Source organism: Bactrocera dorsalis, chromosome 1 (assembly GCF_023373825.1).
Source record: "Bactrocera dorsalis isolate Fly_Bdor chromosome 1, ASM2337382v1, whole genome shotgun sequence".
Lineage (NCBI taxonomy): Eukaryota > Metazoa > Arthropoda > Insecta > Diptera > Tephritidae > Bactrocera > Bactrocera dorsalis.
This window is the reverse complement of record NC_064303.1, coordinates 92,497,664-92,519,203: the sequence shown is the minus strand read 5'-3', so window position 1 is coordinate 92,519,203 and position 21,540 is coordinate 92,497,664. Positions and strand designations below refer to the sequence as shown.

At 41.3% G+C, this 21,540-nt stretch overlaps 1 protein-coding gene across 1 annotated transcript in view; it reads right to left on the bottom strand.

Moving 5' to 3' along the window:
* The window catches only part of LOC105223507 (S phase cyclin A-associated protein in the endoplasmic reticulum), a 122,503-nt gene that overhangs the window by 5,541 nt on the left and 95,422 nt on the right, over window positions 1-21,540 (bottom strand). The window contains exons 7-11 of the mRNA XM_011201248.4: window positions 15,872-16,017; window positions 15,482-15,574; window positions 14,886-14,977; window positions 1,030-1,200; window positions 772-924 (exon numbers count right to left, since the gene is read on the bottom strand). Coding sequence (XP_011199550.2) covers window positions 772-924; window positions 1,030-1,200; window positions 14,886-14,977; window positions 15,482-15,574; window positions 15,872-16,017 — 655 coding nt within the window. The remainder of the gene's footprint in view (window positions 1-771; window positions 925-1,029; window positions 1,201-14,885; window positions 14,978-15,481; window positions 15,575-15,871; window positions 16,018-21,540) is intronic.

Genomic DNA, 21,540 nt, shown 5'->3' with positions numbered 1-21,540 from the left:
AACAAACAGTCGTCGCACTCGCGACTTGGCACTCACGTCACTGTTGACAGTCATAACTTTGAAGTTGTAGATAATTTCGTCTATCTTGGAACCAGCGTAAACACCACCAACAATGTCAGCCTAGAAATCCAACGCAGGATAAATCTTGCCAACAGGTGCTACTTCGGACTGAGTAGGCAATTGAGAAGCAAAGTCCTCTCTCGACAGACAAAAACTAAACTCTATAAGTCTCTCATAATCCCCGTCCTGCTATATGGTGCAGAGGCTTGGACGATGTCAACAGCGGATGAGTCGACGTTGCGAGTTTTCGAGAGAAAAATTCTGCGAAAGATTTATGGTCCTTTGCGCGTTGGCCACGGCGAATATCGCATTCGATGGAACGATGAGCTGTACGAGATATACGACGACATTGACATAGTTCAGCGAATTAAAAGACAGCGGCTACGCTGGCTAGGTCATGTTGTCCGGATGGATGAAAACACTCCAGCTCTGAAAGTATTCGACGCAGTACCCGCCGGGGGAAGCAGAGGAAGAGGAAGACCTCCACTCCGTTGGAAGGACCAAGTGGAGAAGGACCTGGCTTCGCTTGGAATATCCAATTGGCGCCACGTAGCGAAAAGAAGAAACGACTGGCGCGCGGTTGTTAACTCGGCTATAATCGCGTAAGCGGTGTCTACGCCAATTAAGAAGAAGATATATGCATGTCTGTATCATACCCTCACATAAACTAAATTTATAAAATTTTAGTAAAATTTTTTTCACTTGACTTACGTCTAAATTAAAATCACGTGCTATCACATTGCGAGCATTCTCATTTTGGAACGTTATTGTGACTAAGCAGGGATAAACGACCACATTCAAATGTTCAGGTAGTTTGGTTAAGCTCTTAATTATAATGGAACATTGCTCAGAGGTGAGTAGATCCTATTGCGTGGGGGTGGAGTAAAAAAGAGTAAGGGTTAAAGTAAAAATTAATATTTAATAAGAATTTGTCAAATAAAATGAAAGAGTAAGGAGCTGCTTGCTTACCTGATTCTTCTTGTTGTTGGCACAGAGGAAACCAATTGTGGCGATGAGATCGATGATCACAGCTTGAGTTTCACTATTTTTGGCCGCTGAACAGATGCTGCCACAGTATTTGAGCAGAATGGTGACCACATCGAGAAATTTCAGTGACAGCGTTTCACCGGACATGACATCCTGCGGAGCGAAAAGGAGAATGAATAATGGCGGAATTTTTACATAAATGACTTAATTGTGGACAGATATTAAATTAAATCGGCAAAGAAATGTATCGTGGAATAGGAAACGGCGGATAAAGTGATAAGGCGAGACTTCCTGGGGGTTGGAAAGATCAAAACAGCTTCGGAGGATAGATCACCTTTTTGATTACGACCATTGCAAACGTGTTAAGGATAGAGGGGACATTTCTCCAGGTTGCTGAATGGCAGTGAAAGCAAAACACCAGGAAATGGTTCACCCGATTCCCCAATCGATGGCGATGGAGCAGATGTTCTTTTGCCCGACCATGAAGAAGTTCGAATGTCAATTACCCGTATGAAGAAAAACAAAGCGGGGGGACCGATAGATTGCCGGTCGAGCTATTCAAATACGGCGACGAAGAACTGATAAGGATCATGCATCAACTTCATCATCTGTTCGGACGAAAGCATGATCGACGATCGAAATTAAAGCGTGCTCCACGCAATCCACAAACAGGAAGACCCCACAATCTGCGCCAACTATCGTGGGATAATCCTCCTCAACATTGCATATAAGGTTCTATCGAGAATACTGCGTGGAAGACTGAATGCCACCGTCAACAATCTGATTAGAGACCTTATCAGTGTGGCTTTAGACCTGGAAAGTCTACAATTCACCATGCACCAAATCCTGGAAACGACCCGTGAAAGGAAGATCGACACACACCACCTCTTCGACGATTTCAAAGCCACCTTTTACAGCACAAAAAGGAGATCCTTTATGCCGCTACGTCGATCTTCCTTTCGCAGGTCTTTTCAGTTCTAAGCCACACTGATAAGGTCAAATCAGTTTGTTGACGGTCTGCTTCAGTATTTCACACAGTATGCTCGATAGAACCTTATATGCGATGTTGAGGAGGCTTATCCCACGGTAGGTGGCGCAGTTTGGTGGGATTTCCTTATTTGTGGATCCGGCACACTCAAATTCCCTTCGTCGGACAAACTTCTGTCCTACCGTATTCTACAAAGAAGTCGATACATGCTTCCTATCAGTTCTTAGCGCCGTATTTGAATAGCTCGGCCGGCAATCCATCGGTCACCCCTGCTTTGTATTTCTTCAGACGAGTAATTGCTATTCGAACTTCTTCTTGATCGCGCAATGGAACGTCTGCTCCATCGGCATCGATTGGGGAACAAGGTTCATGCCTTAACTACAATTCAGCGAGCTGGAAAAGTGTTCCTTCCACAATTTTAGCATGCTCTTGGCATCAGTCACTATATTACCTCAGAGCCCTTTGAACACTCGCCATTTTTTGGTAAGTATATTATTTTCTAGCGCCTTCCGCCATACGAGAACATTATAGGCTTAACTATGATTTCATAAAACCAAAGCATGACCTTGAGAGCCTCTACTTTTTGCCACTGGCTCTCCTTTAGCAATACAGGACAACCGATATTTTCCTTGCTCTTTCCTCGATGTTTAATTTTCACGGGAGTTTCCTGTCCAGGTACTCAACTCTGTTAGCAGCCCGATGATTTGAGCAGATTTATGATAAGTTCAAAGAGTCTTTCGTCTGGTTTTACAAAGGACTGTATATAGCAGTCTAAATGTGATACCCTCGACATGCTGAGTGATCAGCCATCTAACCTAACCAGTCTCATTTTGATATCCATATCCATATCCAACTCGTTTAATTTTTCGTATTGAAAACAACCGTTTAGTGTACTAAACCGTTATCTATAACCAATAAAAATTATGTGTGTTTTAGCCAGTGAAACAGGCGCTTAAGCCCTGCCTTGACTTCTTTGTTGTTTCAGTTAATTAAAACACTTCTAGCACAAATTTCATTCCTGGCATATTTCGCTTTTTTGTTCATCAGCTAACTATTTGTGTACTCTTCACTTGAGGCTGGTTATTTTTGCCAATTAAATGTTTACAGCGGCAACCGACTCGCCCCGGCCCAGCGCTGCGTTGCCACAAACGCCAAACCCTTGTGTTGGCAGATCTAATTTGTGTGCGTGTGTGCGTGCATTTTATTAAACAAACTTTGGTATTTGTTTTAAATTACCGCAAATAGATAAGTGCACATTCAAGCAGCGCGCTAACCAAATTTTAAACGCCTAACAAAAGGAGGATAGACAGCCAACAAAGCGGGCGAGCGCGCCAATAAGCAAAGCTCACCTCCCACCACAAAGTTTTCACGCATCCTCCCCTGCGTATAAATTGAGATGCGTTGAGATTGATATTTGTGTTTTTTGTTGGTTTTGCATTTTGGGTTGCTGGTATTTGCTTAGCAGTCAGTTATAATTTCAGCGTTTTCTCGTTTTCATTTTCTAAGCATACCCAGTGGGAAAATTTTTAGTAAATGTACTTTTCACGGTATGATACACTGGAAGAGGTATCGATTGTGTAGCCACAAAGCCCTCTTAGGCCTATTAGCTGAATGTCATCTAACATTGCAAAGAACCAAAACTTTTCTATGCCTGGTTCATTGGCCTACCAGGCTAACCTAACCTAACCTAACATGATGATAAGACGAACTGATATTTGGAGGACTGTCTGCCCGTACAAGAGAAAAGTTGTTAAAAATTGAGATATTTAGATAAATTGTGACAAAAGTTCCATCCGTTGAGTCCAATCGATGACTTCATTTCACTGGTAACTGGCCAATGACTTGCGTGATGTTTTCCTATAAGGTCTGAATCGAAGCGGGATTGTCCGCATAGACTTTAGACTTTACATATCCTCACAGGAAAAAGCCTAACGGTGTGATATCACACGATCTTGATGGCCAATCGACTTTCCCAAAACGTGAAATTATCTGCTCACCGAAGTGTTCTCTCAATAAATCCATTGATTGATGCGATGTGTGGGAAGTGGCACCGTCTTGTTGAAACCTAATGTTGCCGAGATCGCGAGCTTCAATTTCAGGCATCAAATAGTCGATTATCAAGACGCGATAACGGTCGCCTTTAATGGTAGGGTTCTCAACGGCATCATTTATGAAGAAAGACCGATTATTCCACCGGCCTGAAACCGTTGTCTTTCTGGATGAAATGGCAGCTCTTGAATCTCTTCAGATTGCTCTTCGTCCAAAATGCGGCAATTTAGCTTGTATACATACCCATTGAGCCAGAAATGGGCCTCATCGCTGAACAAAATTTGGCTTGGAAACGGAAACTTGAAACTTCTCAAGAGATCATAGAACGAAGCGATATTGTTTGGGAAGGTCGAACGGCTTTAGTCTTTACACAGACTATATTTTGTACGCTTTCGATTTAAGCTCTCAACATAAAGCACCAAGCCATTCGATACATCAGTTCGAGTTGCTGCGAACGGCGCCGAGTTGATGACTCTCCATGGTCTTCGTGTACACTCCGCTATGTGTGCTATATTTTCTTCACTTCGCTCTGAACGTGGTCTATTCGGTCGAATATTATTTAGTAATGAATGCTTGGTCTCAAAATGGGTGCTGGTGTTGCGAATAGTACGCTCACTTCTCCCGAAGCAGCTGGTACAGGACAACCAAAGGTTTTCCTACAAGCCATCTTTATGTATTTGGATTTATGTACATAAGCTCATTGTTCTAGTTGATGCTTTGCTCTGTTTTTCGTGGCTGTTGTTGCTGTTATTGCGTTTCAGCAAATAACTTTATTAGGTTTTAATCATGAGCAAAGCAAAGCAAAGCAAATTCAACACAATTCAACTACTGGTGGAAGCGTGCACATATGTACAATATATCATACTTATGTATGTATGTGTGTGTGTGTGTGTGTTCAGCGAACTTAATTTCCGTTTGTGTATTTGCCGACTTAGTTCAGTTCATTTTCAGCCACAAATATTAAATATTTACACAATCAAATGAAATTTTTAGAGATACGGCAATTATTTGCTTTCCACATAAACTTCAAATTGAAGCCACGCTTTTGGCAGCGAGAGGCTTCTGGGTACATATAAATTTTGTTGTTTGTATTTGAGAAAGTGGTTCAAGGCTTTAAGGCAACAGCAAGCTTTCTTGCGATGAGGAAGGCAAATGGTTCGAGAAAATATTGATTGTGCAAGAATTTTGATTTCAATGATTTTTCGAAAAATGCCCACTCTCTGTCACGCCTACTTTCCAAGTAGCTTACTGCTAATTTCCATTCGATCGTTAAAGTTGTAGCACGGAAAGTCTTTTGTCTTTCGAGAACAGAAAATCCATGGAATTCTTTAGCATGGTCAATGTTTATTGCATACCAAATTTCAAGATTTGACTTCTTTCTGCTGACTTGTGAGAAAATAAAAGTCTTCGTCAGCAATCCTCGAACTTCTAATCCTGGAAATCCTGAGTACCGAACAACATTTACATACAAATCGGTTAACTTTAATGTGAAATTCAGTCAATATGATCGGCCTACGGAGCGTACTATTCGCAATACCATCAGCCATCTTGAGACCCAGCATTCATTATTCTACTATATAATATTCGACCGAATACACCACGTCCAGCACATAGTAAAGAAGATACAGAAGCCGCAGCTGAGAGGGTACTCGTAGACCGTGTATAGTCGATACGGCGCCGTTCGCGGCAACTCGAACTGGCATAACTATTTGGCGCATTTTACGTTGAGATCTTAAATTGAAAGCGTACAAAATACAGCTTGTGAAAGAACTGAAGCCGCTCGACCTTCCCAAGCGACATCGTTTCGCTTTACGGGCTCTTGGCTCAAAGAAGATCCGACGTTTTCGAGCCAAACTTTGTTCAGGGCTGAGGCCCACTTCTGGCTCAATGGGTATGTAAACAAGAAAATTTCCGCATTTGAGACGAAGAGCATTCTGAATAGATTCAAGAGCTGCCATTTCATCCAGAAAAATAACGGTTTGGTGTGGTTTTTGGACCGGTGGAATCTTCGGTCCATATTGCCTGTGAGAACGTAACCGTCCATGGCGATCATTATAGCGCCATGATAACCGACTATTTGATGCCTGAAATTGAAGCTCGTGATGTTGGTGAATTTGGTTTCAACAAGACGCGCCAGTTCCGACACACCAACATTTGTGACGTAGCCGCTGCCAACATTTGAAAGAGATTATCTTCAAAAAAAAAAAAACAAATGCCAAAGAATATTCTTTTGAATGATAGTAACCAATTCCCATTCTCCAAGTTTCAGTGTTTTTTCTTTAAAAAGTAGGGAACCTCGAAATGGAGCTCTCTTTATAGTTTACATATAGGTAGTGACGCCCTTCTACTCGAAACTTCTCTGCTCGCTGTATTTGAGCGCTGTACTCATGAGTTGAAGGCAAAACAAGAGTGCGTAAATCCAGTGGAGAAAGATCTGCATTAGATCGCTTAGCGACTTCTTAAATAGACAATTGCCAGTTTTAGAAATGCCTTAGCATTACTAATAACGAGTTTTATAAAATTTGTACATACATAACATCTTTCATGTTCTATTCGTTTTGACTGTATTTAAAACTTTCCACTGCGTCCCAGGAGGTCTACAAATTTACACATATACACCCTTTGTACCCCACTTTGTTCACCCCACCCACAAACGAAATTGATTTGTGCGCTCGGATGGGTCAAAGAGTGGTCTAGATAAAAAAAAAGAAACAAAAACACAGTCAAGCCTCTCCGTTTGTCTGAGTGGACGGCTTGTGCAACCGCCTCTCTTTGTTCAGCCCCATTGTGTGTCGTCCAAATTAGTTTACACATCGGCCACCAGATTGGCAGAACGCAGCGACGCATTCAACGAAAAGATGCGCAAACAAACATTTGGCATAACAAGCAAATAAACAATGCCAGGCCAATATTGACATTTGAAGAGAATGCGGAATGAGGTGACCGCCGGAATGAGGCAGAAGCGTATAGGCAGGTGACGTGTGGTGGGATAAAAGGGGGAAATGTTAACGAGAGATTTGGAGCTGCACTGAAAGACTTTAGTGAAATGTTAGAGTATAAAATCGGCAATAATTTATGAAAAATCGAATGTCATTAAACCACATTTTCACATTTTGAGAAAGCAAGAATAGGTTAGGTAAGGTTAAATGGTCGATTTCATCAGGCACCTCACTTGGACAGCTCCGTTGCGGTACCTAAAACTCCTACAATAATAGATCATAGGACCCCTACAAATAGACAAAGCGCTTTGAGCCTATCACAAACTTGTTGAGGAGGCTAACGTCAGTTTTGGTTACGTCTCTAGGTTCATGAAGGTATGACTGTCGAGATATTTCAACCACAGTCTTACCAAAGCTGGACAATTAAGGTTAAAGTTCTTACTTATTTCCGTCTGACTGGATATAAAGACTTGCAGCATGAAAGTCTATTGGGCATTAGACCTTTTACGGTATGCTCAAAGCCAAAAGAATCTCACAGTGGCGCAGAGGCTGGTCGCCGACCAAATAAACTCATGTGAGGTCTACACGTCCGGTGCTCGTCCCTCTCCAATATGAGCGGGATAAGTGTGCCACCTCTTTCCAGCTCAAGGGATTTGCTGTTTCCAGCGATTCGGCTTTGAGCCAGCGAGTCTGACAATGAAGTAGCTTGTTGCTATATATAGAATGGACAGACACTTCTTCACTAACTTTGAGCGCACTGTTTGCGAGCCTAGCGCTAGTATTTCCGCCCTGTTGTCGGAGTATACAGGGTTTGTTCGGAAAGTAATAGGACTGAGTCGATTTAAAAAAAAAAATATTGCACCAATCGTTAGAATAGGCTCCTTCTGCGTAGATGCAGCGCGGCCTGACTCTCCAGGCGCTCGGTGACAACTGACCGCTCGTTCGTTAGCTATGTAGGAACGCCCTCTACTGTACAGTCGTGGCTGAAGAAAATCAGTCCTATTACTTTCCGTACAAACCGTGTATGCTCACCTCCCTGAAAGATACTTCACTTCGTAGTAGTACGTCTACCACCACCTTAATAGCAGTCAAGTCTGGCTGAAAAACACTAAATTAGTCCGGTAGTCTAAAGCTAAGATTGACGGAGGGCTATTTACAAAAGACTCCCTCTCCAATCTTCCCTCCTAGCTTCCATCCATTCGTGAAAGAGCTCACTGTGCAGAATAAGCAGTGACTTCTTCCCGTCTACATATCTCTGGTCGCTATGTGAGCAGAGAAACAGCGCCAGGAATAGCCTCTGGCACGAAGTGGTCCCATTTTATAGGAACGAAATTGAAGGAGGACAGAATTTCTGCGCGACCCAGTTTGGCCTCCTCTATATACCTAGCGTATCTGAGCAGAATCTCCCGGCAAAATCCACGGGTGCTATGTGTAAAATGGTATTAAGCGCTATTGTTGGGGTAGTCCGCATGCACCGCGAATTCTGATGAGAGCCACTCTTCTGACACGTTCAAGCTTCTCATCTCCCTCCCTCACTCCAATAGACGATTACACTATAAAACAATATCGGTTCAACTACGGTTTCGTAATCTTCCTTTTCCGTTTAGCTGTTCTGCAGAAACTTACCAACTCTACCAGCCGCAAAAAGATGCTTTATTTACCTTGTCCTCAATATTTTTCCTCAAAGAAAGTTTTCAGTTTCACCTTAGCAGCTGGTTGAAGGCGTATGCCTCCGAATAAGGGTAGAGGAACGTTCGGGATTTGTTGAAGGAAAATTTCACTTAATTTCATTAGGGTATCCGCCCAATACTCCACTATATATCCAAACTCTCGGAAATAAAGGTTTAATAGGAATGTGGACAACAAAGTATTAAACTTTCAAATAATCACGAGGTAAATTAGATTGAGTTACGTATCAGGATGGATTCTACCTAATAAGCTAAGCATAAATGTTGGTGTGATTAATTTTACCCTTTCGAGAGATGAGAGATCTGATCTGATATCCCTCCACCAAACATCGTTAAATACTACAATTTAGGAATTCCTGAAACTTTAGTTTTAATTCCACCAAACTTAACCTTAAACTCATCCCCAGGTGAAAACGGAAATACGGATACATAAATAGAAACACACACAGCGCTACTATGAATTGCAAATGTTTGCAGAAAATGCGAAATAGCGAAATTAAAAATTTAAATATGTCACGTGTTCTAATTTGCATTTCGAGTGTCAATCGCGCGCTCAAAATGAAAACAAGCGAAATATTTCGTAGTGTTTAAATAACAACAAAAACGAGAAGTCAGACGTACGAGTACTATGTCAAAATGTCAGGATATTAGGGAAACCATGTGCCGCAGGGCGGTGAGCGGAGAGTAGAGAGCGCTTGCGGTGTATTGCTCGCGGTTCGATTGCGCGTTTACGAAGGTAAATATTTTGACAAGCTACTTTGATATGCCGCGAACAAGTGTGTTGGCATTTGGCATTCGATGACATTTGACATTTGATTGCACCGAACGGGGGTGAAGGATAATATAATCCTAAAATGTAAACGTTTGTAGGTGCGTAAGTATATGAGGGAGGTTCTTAACTGTAGGAAGGCTTAGACCATTTATTGAACCTGAAGAGATTCAAGAGCTGCCATTTCATCCAGAAAAACAAGAGTTCGATGTGGTTTGTAGACCAGTGGTATCTACGGTCTATATTTCTTCAAAAATCGTGCCGGCGAGAACGTAACCGTCAATGGCGACCGATATCGCGCCTTCTATGACCGACTATTTGATGCCTGAAATTGAAGCTCGTGATCTCGACGATATGATGATGGTTTCAACAAGACGGTACCACTTCCCACACTTCGCATCAATGATAGGATTTATTGAGAGAACACTATGATGAGCAGATAATCTCACGTTTTGGGCCGGTTGATTGGCCACCAAGATCGTGTGATACCACACAGTTAGTCTTTTTCCTGTGGGGATATTTAAAGTCTAAAGTCTTTCCACTTCGATTCAGGCGTAGGAGCAAAGCAACACCCGTGTCATTCGACAGTTACCAGTCGAATTGCTAGAACGAGTCATCTAAAATTGGACTCAAAGGATGGACATTCTGAGACGGAGCCGCGGCCAATATTTGAAAAAGGTAATTTCAAAACATTAATGCTAAATAATGTTCTTTCGAATGATAATAAAGATTCCCAAACAAGTTTGAAGTTTCTGTGTTTTTTTTCTCATTAGGGAACCTCCAAATGGATCGCCTTTTACATTCGTTTGATAGTTTCCTTAACCACCTCCATAAAAAACCAAGGACTTGAGGAACTAAAAAGTATCGTCAATTCGATTTTTCATGAACCACCCTAATGCTTAAATAACACATACATATCTACGTAAAAATATATATAAAACATCAGCGTGTCCTTCACTTCGTGTTGCTTTCGATAGAGTGACAGCGCCATCGGTTAAGTTTAGCTTTTCAATTCACCGACAACTCGTCTAATATTCAAGCTACGAAGAACTTAAGTCGCGGCATAAGCGAAAAGTTTCGGTACATCCAAAGAAGTGGAACGCAACTACAAGTAGTGCCTCAGCGGTTGAATTATTAATTTTGCCGCGAAATAAGGAATTTTGACAGCGAAATGTAAATCAACTCGCGAAATGTATGCCTTCAAATGGAATATTTAGAAGCGAGTTGGTGATGGATTTTAAAAACGAATGCTTTGGAATTCTATAATAAATACTGGGGAAATATAAAACTATATAGGTATATTAATACAAGAAAGAAACGATAATAAAAAAGAAAATAAAAAGACGGTTCGAAATATACTTATTTTAATAGATTATCGAAATCGATGATGCCTTTTTTCTTATCTGAAGAGTACTAGGGATGAAGGGAACCGAGGAACCTTAGCAGCCAGTGCTGACCAGATGAAGAAAGAAGGCCAAATGGGAGACGCGATCTTATTGGGTCCAGTGAGTATTGAAAGCGGATCGTCAATCAATGGATCCGTCTTCAGAATCCAGTGATTGTTCGTAGAAGACTGAGTTGAATAGAAAGACAAAGATGAAATTGAAGAAAAAGAGAACCAATATTATCTAATCATACCTTCGGCAAGAGACCCCAATTTTCACAAAAAAGTTTCTCTAAAAGCAGTACAGAGTAATTCATGGCTTTTTTTCTTCTATGCTAGATATTAGGCTAGCACAAAATGGAGGCGAATGCTCGCTACAATGGCACGGCGAGGGAGTTATCCCATACCCCTTATTTTATGAAGTCTACGATACACAACATTCACACGCAGTAAAACCAAAATTCTATTCTGAGTCGCCAAACCGAACTCAGTTCTCAGTGAGAAGAAGCCATTAGAGGGGAAAGTGAGCTTCACGGATGGATCAAACCTTGGGTGGAAGGTTGATGGAGGGGTTTACAGTCAGGTGCTCTCTATCAACTCAGGCTTCAGACTTCCTGAATATTGTAGCACTTTTCCATACCGAGGTTGCAGCCACTAAGGTAGCAGTAGATTTACTGCTCCCGTGTCAAGCCTCCTTCAGAGAAGTGACCATCCACTCAGATCACAGAGCGGCGATACTAGCCTCGAACTCATTAACGGTGCGTTCACTTCCTTCTTGACTGTCCCGCATTTGGGAGGTCATTACTGAAACATTTGGGAGCATATACCTTCAGACATCCCACCGAGCTGGCGGGAATGGAAAATAAACGCCTGTGGAAATTTGTATTGGTTACTTTATAAGTTAGAAGGCATTAGTTCTTGTTTTCTATGGCCTTACAAGGTACTACATATAGAACCACTTGCGATCTTTGAGCAGCCATCTAACCTTAACTATTGGCTGTAGGCCTTTCACGAACCTGCATTTTTCGCAAAATTTACTAATAACGGTTGGGAATTTTCAGCAGACTAGGCTAAGTATGATAAGAGACTTAACTTTTTACAAGAGAGCGATTTATTATACTTTTAAATTCTCACCCAATTTAAAGATTTATCATTCTTGGAAAACAACGAAGAATTTAAACTTGTCTTTCAAATAATTCCAACCAGAACCAGTCCCCAGTGAAGAAAGTAAAATAATACTCCCATGGCACGCTCCAATGACAGTTCAATTGCTTGCTTTGCTCTTCTCGTTAGCGACCAAACATTTACATGGGTGTTGGCGTCGGTGTTGGTGGCTGCACAACATCGTTATTGAAAGTTATCGGTGTTTCTTCATTTGTTTTAAACCAAATGTGTTTGGCAAAGTTTTGCATTTACCGGAAATTGCAACTTCAATTCGGTTTTCGGCGGCGAAGTTGGCGTTGACGCTGGTGTTCGAAACAAAACAACGGACCTGTGGCATTCAATTGGCCACAGACACACAGCGGCTCTTGAAACTTTTTCGTAAATTCAATTCGTTTAAGTTGTTGCCTCGACGGACGTCGGCAGCTGCCGTTTGCGCTCCAGTGTGGAAAACTTAATGGTGGCGGTGGTGGTGCGTGGGTGACACACTTTTGTGTGCGTCTGTAACAGTTCGACTTTGCATTCACTTTCGTGCCTTTCATATGTGTTTTTATTTAAAATTTAATATTTGCTTTTATTGCTCCGTCCCCAGCGTCGACGGTATTTTAATTTTGTAGCGATTTTACGTTTGAAAAACTTTCCGAGTGCAAAGCAAAGAAGCGAGTGAATGCTTTTGAACAATCTTTTTTTGCGCTCAATAGACTATTTGTTTGTCAATACTTGGGATGGCTGGTTGGTTGGTTGGCTTGACTTGTTCATTTGCTTGCGCTTGATTTGGTTGAGAGGGGAGGAGTAGTCCTATTGAATTGATATGCTTCTCGAAATTGGTATTGATTTAATTATTCAGGCTTGAAAACAGAAAAAAATATTGAAGTGTTTGGGGATCTTTCCAAACATTTTAACCCATTAATGAATGGTTTGCGGAGTTTTTGCCTCTCGAAATGGTTACCAAAAAGGTACAGTAAGGGGGACTGGAAGGCGCTGAATTATTGTTGCTCTCTTAGTCGCTATTTGACAGAGAGCTTTTAGACATTTGCAAACACAAGGCGTAAATATGTATCCATAAAAGACCCTATCTCGGGTTTCGAACTAAGTACTTCCGATTCCTAATTTCTTGAAAATTGTGAGCTTGGTACTGGGTCTTTGCTTCGCATATTATTGGGTAAGCCTTTTCGAGATACAAACTCATATATTAATAACTTATAGATACGGAGAGAGACTATGATGGATGTAAGGACGGAATGACAGTCGGACAGACGGACACACAGATGAATGCTCGTACAGTCAAACGGACGCGATATTAGATAGATAGCTGGACGCGAGGACTATCTGACAAACCGACTGACCAACGGACGCCGGTAGTCGAAGGGGACGATGGATAGACGTTCCGACATATAGACGAATGGACAGACGGACTGATGGATGGACGGACGGACACACAAATGAATGACCATGCAGACAGACGGGCGCGCTATTAGATAGATAGACTGACGCAAGAACTGTCACGGATAGTCGAAGAGAAGGATGGATAGACTCTCAGACATATAGACGAACGGACAAACAAAAAGATGGACGGACATCTAAATTTGTGAACAGAAAAAAACGCACGGAAGGGTGCAAGGACTGAGAGACGTACAGATGGAAGGCAAATAGACAGTCGGACGCGAGCTTTGACTAATATAGAGATACACGGACGAGTGGACTGACAGCGGACGAATTAAAGAACTGATGGACATAAAGATAAATGTCCGGACATATGGACGGACGCCTGCATAGATGAAGGGACAAACAGACGGACGAGTAGAAGTATAGAATGGATGGTCCGACATATGAACGAGGCGGACATCGATGTAAGATCAATGTTCCGACATACGGGCGGATATATAGACGAGCTGCAATCAGAAGCTTAGACAGACAAACGAATTTGTGAACAGAAAAAATAAGCAGACGGAAGGGCATAAGGACCAGTATATGTACAGATGGATGGAAAGAATCCGAGTGCCCGAATGCCATAACAGAGATGGACGCGTGAGTAAATAACTAGTCGGACGCGATGTTTGACTCACAAGCAGATGCACGGACTATCGGCCTGACAGCAGACGGGCTTAAGGACTGACAGATATAAGTATGAATGATCAGACAGATGGACGGACGCGGAGACAGTTGAAATGATAGACGGTCGGACGAAAAGATCGACATGCAATGAATTGGACGGACCTCCGGACAGTGAAATATACGAACGGAAGGATAGAATGAACGCGCAAACTGAAAGGCGAACACAATATCGATGTACCGACATACAGGCGGACAAATAGACGGACGGGCACACATAGAAACAAACCCGTGGAGGTATATATGCGCAGAAAAATAGAAGAATCGTTAAACACACGGGTGAACCTGTGAAAAGACAGATAATAAGACAGAGAAGTGGAAAAAAAGAAGAACGCGCGGATAGACTGATGGACGAATGCGTGGAACGAAAAAGAAATGGATTTGGGGAATCAAGGAAAGACAGGCGGACATAAGGATGGCAAACCGAACGACCAACAAACATATTGACGAATGGGTAGTCAGAAGGACTCGTGGATAGACAAATAGAAGAACCATCTAAGCGAAAGACAAAAACCAGGACAGTCAGATAGATAAACTAGTTCAAACAGACGGTTTAAAGTATATTATTTTATCTGACAATGTAATGAAGAGAATTATCTACTTTTGTTGGATAAAATCGCGTGTGATTTTTATGTTCAGTTGCGACTGAACCCTAGTGCATTATATCCTATACTTCTATATTATACAATACTATATTATTTCATTATATTAAATTATAATATCTTATTTGACAGAATCTTCTACTCACCTGGAATGTGGGCAAGTCCAGCACTGCCATGGAGACCAGCAGATTGAAGGTGGCTGCCGCCAATGAAACCGTACGCGGCGGAATGCATTCACCTGCCGAATAAAAGATGTGTATAAAAAAAGAATACAAACGGAAAATTATAAAAAAGAAACAATCGAAGACAAGGCTTTCAAGAATCTTATCTCATGTATATGGTACATAAGATGCATTTGCACTAGCCGGATATGACGCTAATAAAAAACATAAAAGGGTAAAATCACTAATTTCCGCCTTCGCGTACAACTCACGTCGCGTTCACACATACACACACGCAGACACACAAATATTCGACAGACAGAAAGCCAATCAACTGTTAAATGCACTTTGCACTCGATTAGAATGTACTTAGACGAATGAGTGTGCGAAAGATGCACGCACTAAAGAGAATGCAATAAATCACGAAATCGTAGAGGAAAGCAGCACAATGAATCACAGACAAGTGAGAAATCAACTAAAAGAACGCAACTCAAGATAGCAATAGCAATTAATTTTTGATTTTTTTGTTGTTTTTGGTTTTTGTAATTGATTTGTTTTTATTGTAGGCGGCAGTTACTTACCGATTGGCACCACGCACGCGTAGAGCATCGATACCGAACCGAAAAGTTCCGTGGATTTGGCTGCGCTCAGGAAACGCGTCGCATCTGTGGGTCCTTAAAGAGAGGAAGAAGAAGAAAAAACGGTTGATAAAAACAACTAAAATAAACATGGGCTGATAAAAGTGCAGCATAAAAACAACTATAATAACAAGTAAATTTGTCTAACGAATTAGCGCGTTACTGTTAACAACCACTAACAGCCATCATAAAGGCTCGGAAAGCATTTCAAACACGTTCCACACTGCCATAAACGTTGTCTTTTTCAATGTCCGAAGCCACATTTTAGCTACTGGTGTTTAAGTAACGTTAGACGTGCTATTAGATTATATAGAAGTGCCGCGTGTGACTCACCTGCTGGACAAACGTCAATGAAGCGTGTGAGGAAGCCGAGGGTAGCCAGCAACGAGAGCACCACACTCTGATGACTTTCGATGCACTCGCGTATCTTCATGCAACGCCGCGAAAGGATTTCGATGAGCCCGATGATAACGGCATAGCTGAAAAGTATAAGAATAATTACAGTTCAATAAAGACATGAAATTTAGAAATAAATTTGTGTAAATAATAAATAATAATAGAAAATAATTTTGCATAAACTTGTTTCTTAAGCACACAGGTTAGATTATTCATGCATAACCAGTTTAAATGTAGAAGTTAACGGTAAAATAGATGTTAGATTCTTAGCTGCCGCTGCTGGCGGTTCAAGCTTCGCGTAATCAATGTGGACTCCTTGAGCTGCTTTGAAAGCTCTTCAATGGTTAGCGATTGCAGCTGTACTCTTTTGAGTATACTTTGGCTAGTAGATAAAGTTCCAACTGCCGCTGGTTTTATTGTACTCTTGGAGTTAAGAGCTTAGCTTCTGCTTTGTGCTAGCTGCCCTCTTCACAGAACAACTTGTCCTTTCGGCTATTTACGAGGTTTGACAATTAGGTAATGAGACTGATTTTATTGCCGCGCTTGTGGTAAACCTGTGACCTTGAAATTCCCTTTCTCTTTTTCCGGCATCCCTCCCCTCTCTATTGATGTATGTACCATCGCTCTAACTTGTTTAGTTTGTGTGTTTGTAGTGCTCGTCACGAAAATGGAAAAACGAAATCAAGAGCAACGCGTCGCGATAAAATTTTGCGCCAGATTGGGCGAAACAGCTTCGGAAACGTACGCTAAAATTATAAGAGTGTATGGTGATAGTGCTCTTAGACCCGGAAACCAAACGCCAAAGCTCACAATGGTTGTCTCTGCGCGCCCTCCGCCCGAAAAAAGCTCGCATGAGCAAGTCGAAGGTGAAAACGATGATTATTGCCTTTTTTGATAGCCGTAGAATCGTCCACAAAGAATTCGTTCCACCGGGGAAAACTGTGAATCAAGTCTACTATTGCCAAGTACTCGAAAGATTGCGAAAACGAGTCAACAGGGTGCGCCCAGACATCGCTCGTAACTGGATCCTTCATCACGACAACGCGCCGTGCCACACCGCCCTCAGCGTGTCCCAGTATTTGGCCTCTTAAGGGATCGCCGTGTTGCAACAGCCACCTTATTCGCCCGACATGTCACTCTGTGACTTTTTTTGTTTCCTAAAACAAAATCGGTGGTCAAAGGAACCCATTTCAAGTCGATTACGGACATCCAGGCGGCCGTGACGAGGGTACTCACAGACATCCCTGTCGAAGCGTTCCATAAATGTTACAAAGCATGAAAAACGCGCTGGAATCTCTGTTCAGCTGCCCAAGGGGACTACTTTGAAGGGGATGGCAGAGTTGTAGAATAATTTTCAAATATACGGTTTTTATGGAATCAGTCTCATTACTTAATTGTCATACCTCATATCAGAAGAGCCGGACTCATTTAAATTTTATTTTTGTTGTACTGGTTCATAATATAAATCCACGAGGTTAAGGGAGCAACAAACACAACAAATTTTTTCTCTTTCAGGAATTGCATTGTTAAAGCAATAAATTCTAATCTTCAGTATGCTAACAATAACAATGCTGCTAACATAATACTCGTAGTTGTGTCAACACTAACAGTATCAGTAGAAAAAACAGTGGTCGAAAAATGTTGCAATTTACACAGCGCTGTCCGGCTTTTGTATTGAAAATTACATGCGCGTCACACGAAATCTCGTACTAGGCGCCCAGCATGCACTAATAGGTTGATGTTATGTTAATAACATATTATGTTAATGTAACATTAACATGACATGTTAGTAAAATAACATTAACATGACATGTTAATAACATTAACATTAACATGACATTGTTATGTTACTAACATAACATTAACATGACATTGCTATGTTATTAACATAACACTAATATTACATGTAAGGTTATCTTCTTACGAAGGGTGTCAGATATCCATAAGCATCGTTCGAGAGTGGCTATTTAAGGGCTTCCAGTCAGGCTGATCATCCGTTCGGGTCGCACCTTAATCCAAACCTTTTATGTACACCAAAATATGGTAAGTCTTCGTTATTGAATAAGCTAAATGCCTTCCTACTGCAACAGGAACGAACTGTTTCCAGGCCGCAGGGGATTTTGGGTATAAATAACTATTTCAAAGATATAAAGCAAAATATATAGCAAAATATCGATCGAAGTATAATCAACAACAAATCGTCGATTTAGCTATTCTGACTCTAACAAAGACTTCGTTAAAGTACCAATTAATTTGATTTCTCAGCGAATAGAATCGAAATCAATGATTTCGATTGACTCAAATATGCAGTATTTTTTGGGCTAAAACTAAGCCTTTGCGCTGAAGGTATAAATAAAGTCAGTCAAAAGCAAATTAAGTTCGCACTCATCCAGTGTATATGTATGTATGTACGATGATCAATGGATGCTTATATTGTATAACATAATTTGACTCGAAAATTTGATCTTCATAGGATATCAAACACTTCCTTATACGTATATAAGTCTCAAAATACATGGGAATTGGATCGAAATGAAGGAGATTGAGAAAGCGATGGTTAACTAGGCTTATTAAGTTTGTATCGCAGTCAAAAAGTAAGGGTTTGAAGCTTTCACCAAGATACTATAAAATATGAACTTGTATCCCATGCACTCTGCGCTGTGCGCAAGGTAACCGAGCTGATGAATATCAAACCTGTATACAAGGTTCGTCCGGAAAGAAATAGGACTGTTTTTCTTCCGCTGCGACCGTACTTCGGAGCGTGCGCGGACCGACTCGATTCCTAGCCAACGAACAAGCAGTTGGTCAGTTGTCTGCGAGCACCCGGAAAATCACCGTACGTTAGAGCTGAGGACGCGATGAATTCGGTGTGAAACTCTGTAAACCTGTGACAGAGACGTTTGATATGATCAAGCAGGTTTATCCAGATGTTGCTTTAACAAGAAGTGGTGTGTTTTGGTGGCAACTGACCTTTTTGGAGGTCGGAAGAGGTCGCTGATGAAGAATGAACAAATTCAAAGTGAAAACGATGCTCATGGTCTTTTTTGCCTTTAAAGGCATCGTCCACAATGGACAAACCGTCACCGCCAAGTTTTACGTGAAAGTCTTCAAGAGACTCAAACGAAGGGTCATTGGATCCAACAAGACATCGCAGCTGATTGGAAGTTGCACCACGACAACGCCCCGGCTCACACTGTCCTTCTTGTGAACTGATACCTAATCAAGGCCGGCAACCCAATGCTTCCGCAGCCGCCCTACAGCCCCGTACTTCTTTTGGTTTCCTTGCCTGAAAAAAACCATGAAAGAGATCAAGGCAGCATGCACCTCGGCTCTCAAGACTATTCCGAAAAATGCCTTTCGTGACGCCTTCAATGCTTGAAAATCGCGCCGCATCGACGCAGAAGGAGACTTGTAACGATTGCTTCAATACATTTTTTTAAATCGACTCAGTCCTATTACTTTCTGGATAAACTCTGTAGCATCACTTTATCACTTTAGCATATACTGTCATACAAACTATACGATCGGAATCAATTGCAGGAATACTTTTTTATTTGACGAGATATCTTTACGAAGTTTGATATGGATTATAATTTAAGGCAATAATGCAATATCCGAAGGAATAGTTAAGAACGGATCACTATAGCATATAGCTGATATACAAACTGACCCATCAAAATCAAATTCTTGTGAGAAATAGGCATTTTAGAATGTTATAGTATTAGGTGGACAAACTATTAATTTAGACCAAGTATCCTCTTGGTAGCCGAAAAACCTCCGCTTGAAGGCGGGCTTAAGCGAGAATGCGAATCATCCTTGCCCTGAGTTGTTGTTGCTTACGCGACTAACAACAGTGCGCCCAACGGAATGGAGGTCTTCTTCTTCCTCTGCTTCCTCCGGCGGGACTCGCCACGTAAAAAAAACACCTCCAATAACAAGGACACAACAGCCGTGCGCTGTTGTAAACTCGACTATAACCGCGGAAGCGGTTTCTACGCCAATACATATAAATAAGATAGATGATTATAGACTCGATCCAACCAAAGGTAACTTTTTTGTGTTTAGTATTTCTTTTCAAAAGAAAAAAATTCGACCAACCAGACTTTAAAACCTCTTTTACAGAATTACACCGTTATAATGAAAAAAATCAACGCTTCTTGTTGCGCTTGGTTGCTTGGACCCTTACTAAATTAAGCATGGCAAATATTTTACAAGTATAAAATACGCTTAAAAGGTGCAATTTCGACAAATACCCAAATTAAAAGCAGCACAACAAACAAAAACAAAAAAAAGAAAGAAGTTGACGCATTAAACGGTAAATAGAAAGCAATAAAAATGTTAACAACTGTCAAAAAGGCTGCCATCAACGCCAGACCATCCAGTGTGAAAAGGAAAATCAGAGCAAATGGTATGGAAAGGAAAAGAATGTGAAGGAAAGTACAAAAAAATGGAAGAAAAGTAAAAAAAATAAAAGTAAAAAATAAAAATTACTTGAAAAAACAAAAAAATAAAATAAAAAAAAAATTCAAAAAAAATTCAAAACCATGCAACCAACAGCTGTGAAGCACGCAACACTCATAGCAATGTGCAAATATGCACACAATGGCAACACTTTCGGACTACCGTTATGCCACGAACAGCAGCACACGCCTTCGTACGTCCCATCGTCGTCCCTTCCTACATAAAATTCGAAATGAAATGACGCGTACGTGTTTTTAAGTAGCGTGTGTATTTGACACTTGTTAAAATATTTGTCCTTTAGCCAATGCGCTGATGTGCCGTTATATGCTTGTTGTTTGTATGTATACGTGTGTATGTGCGCACTCGTCATCGGTAGTCCGCCTCTGCGCCATATTCAATGTCATAATCGTGCTCGACAACTAAAGACGTGTGGTCGTTATCCTTTTACAGCGCTTCTGCGAGTGTGAGTGTGTGTGTCTGTGCCGAACGGCTTTTACTGCTCGAGTGGGTGACAAAAACAGCAACGAAATGGCAAACAAGTATTCTCGCCGTGTATGTGTGTGTATGAATGGACCCACATTATAGAAAATAGAAAATAAAATACAAACTTGCTTCATGTGAAATACAGCAACGTAACGGTATGAAATGCAATGAAAGAAAGCACCGGAAAAATCCAACCGAATCGCGCAAACAAACTGTTACAATTCACACAGTCACACACACACACACACACACATACAGACAGAAAAAATGCGCTACATGAGGCTGCAGCAGACATTTAGATAAATAGGAAAAAAAAGCAGTGAGCAAATAAATAGAGGAAAAGTACCACAACAAAAGCAACAACGTTGTTGGTAACGAGACAAGAGCGACTCATCAACACGACATCGACACGTCAATGACAGCGTGCTTGAGCGCATCGAGAGCCAAAAAATCTGACGTGGGCAGCCGGGTGTTGTGCCATGCTCAATCCCTTGCATTATGCTTAGTCCTGTCGTTCGGGCGCAAGATTATTTAGCGAACGTGTTTTTTCAACTAACAAGGATGTTAATTCTATTTTTGTTTACTTCACTACTACAAACACATGTGTGTATGTGTGTATGTGTTACAATCACATAGTTGTCGCCCCTTTTGCTAACTCGCCA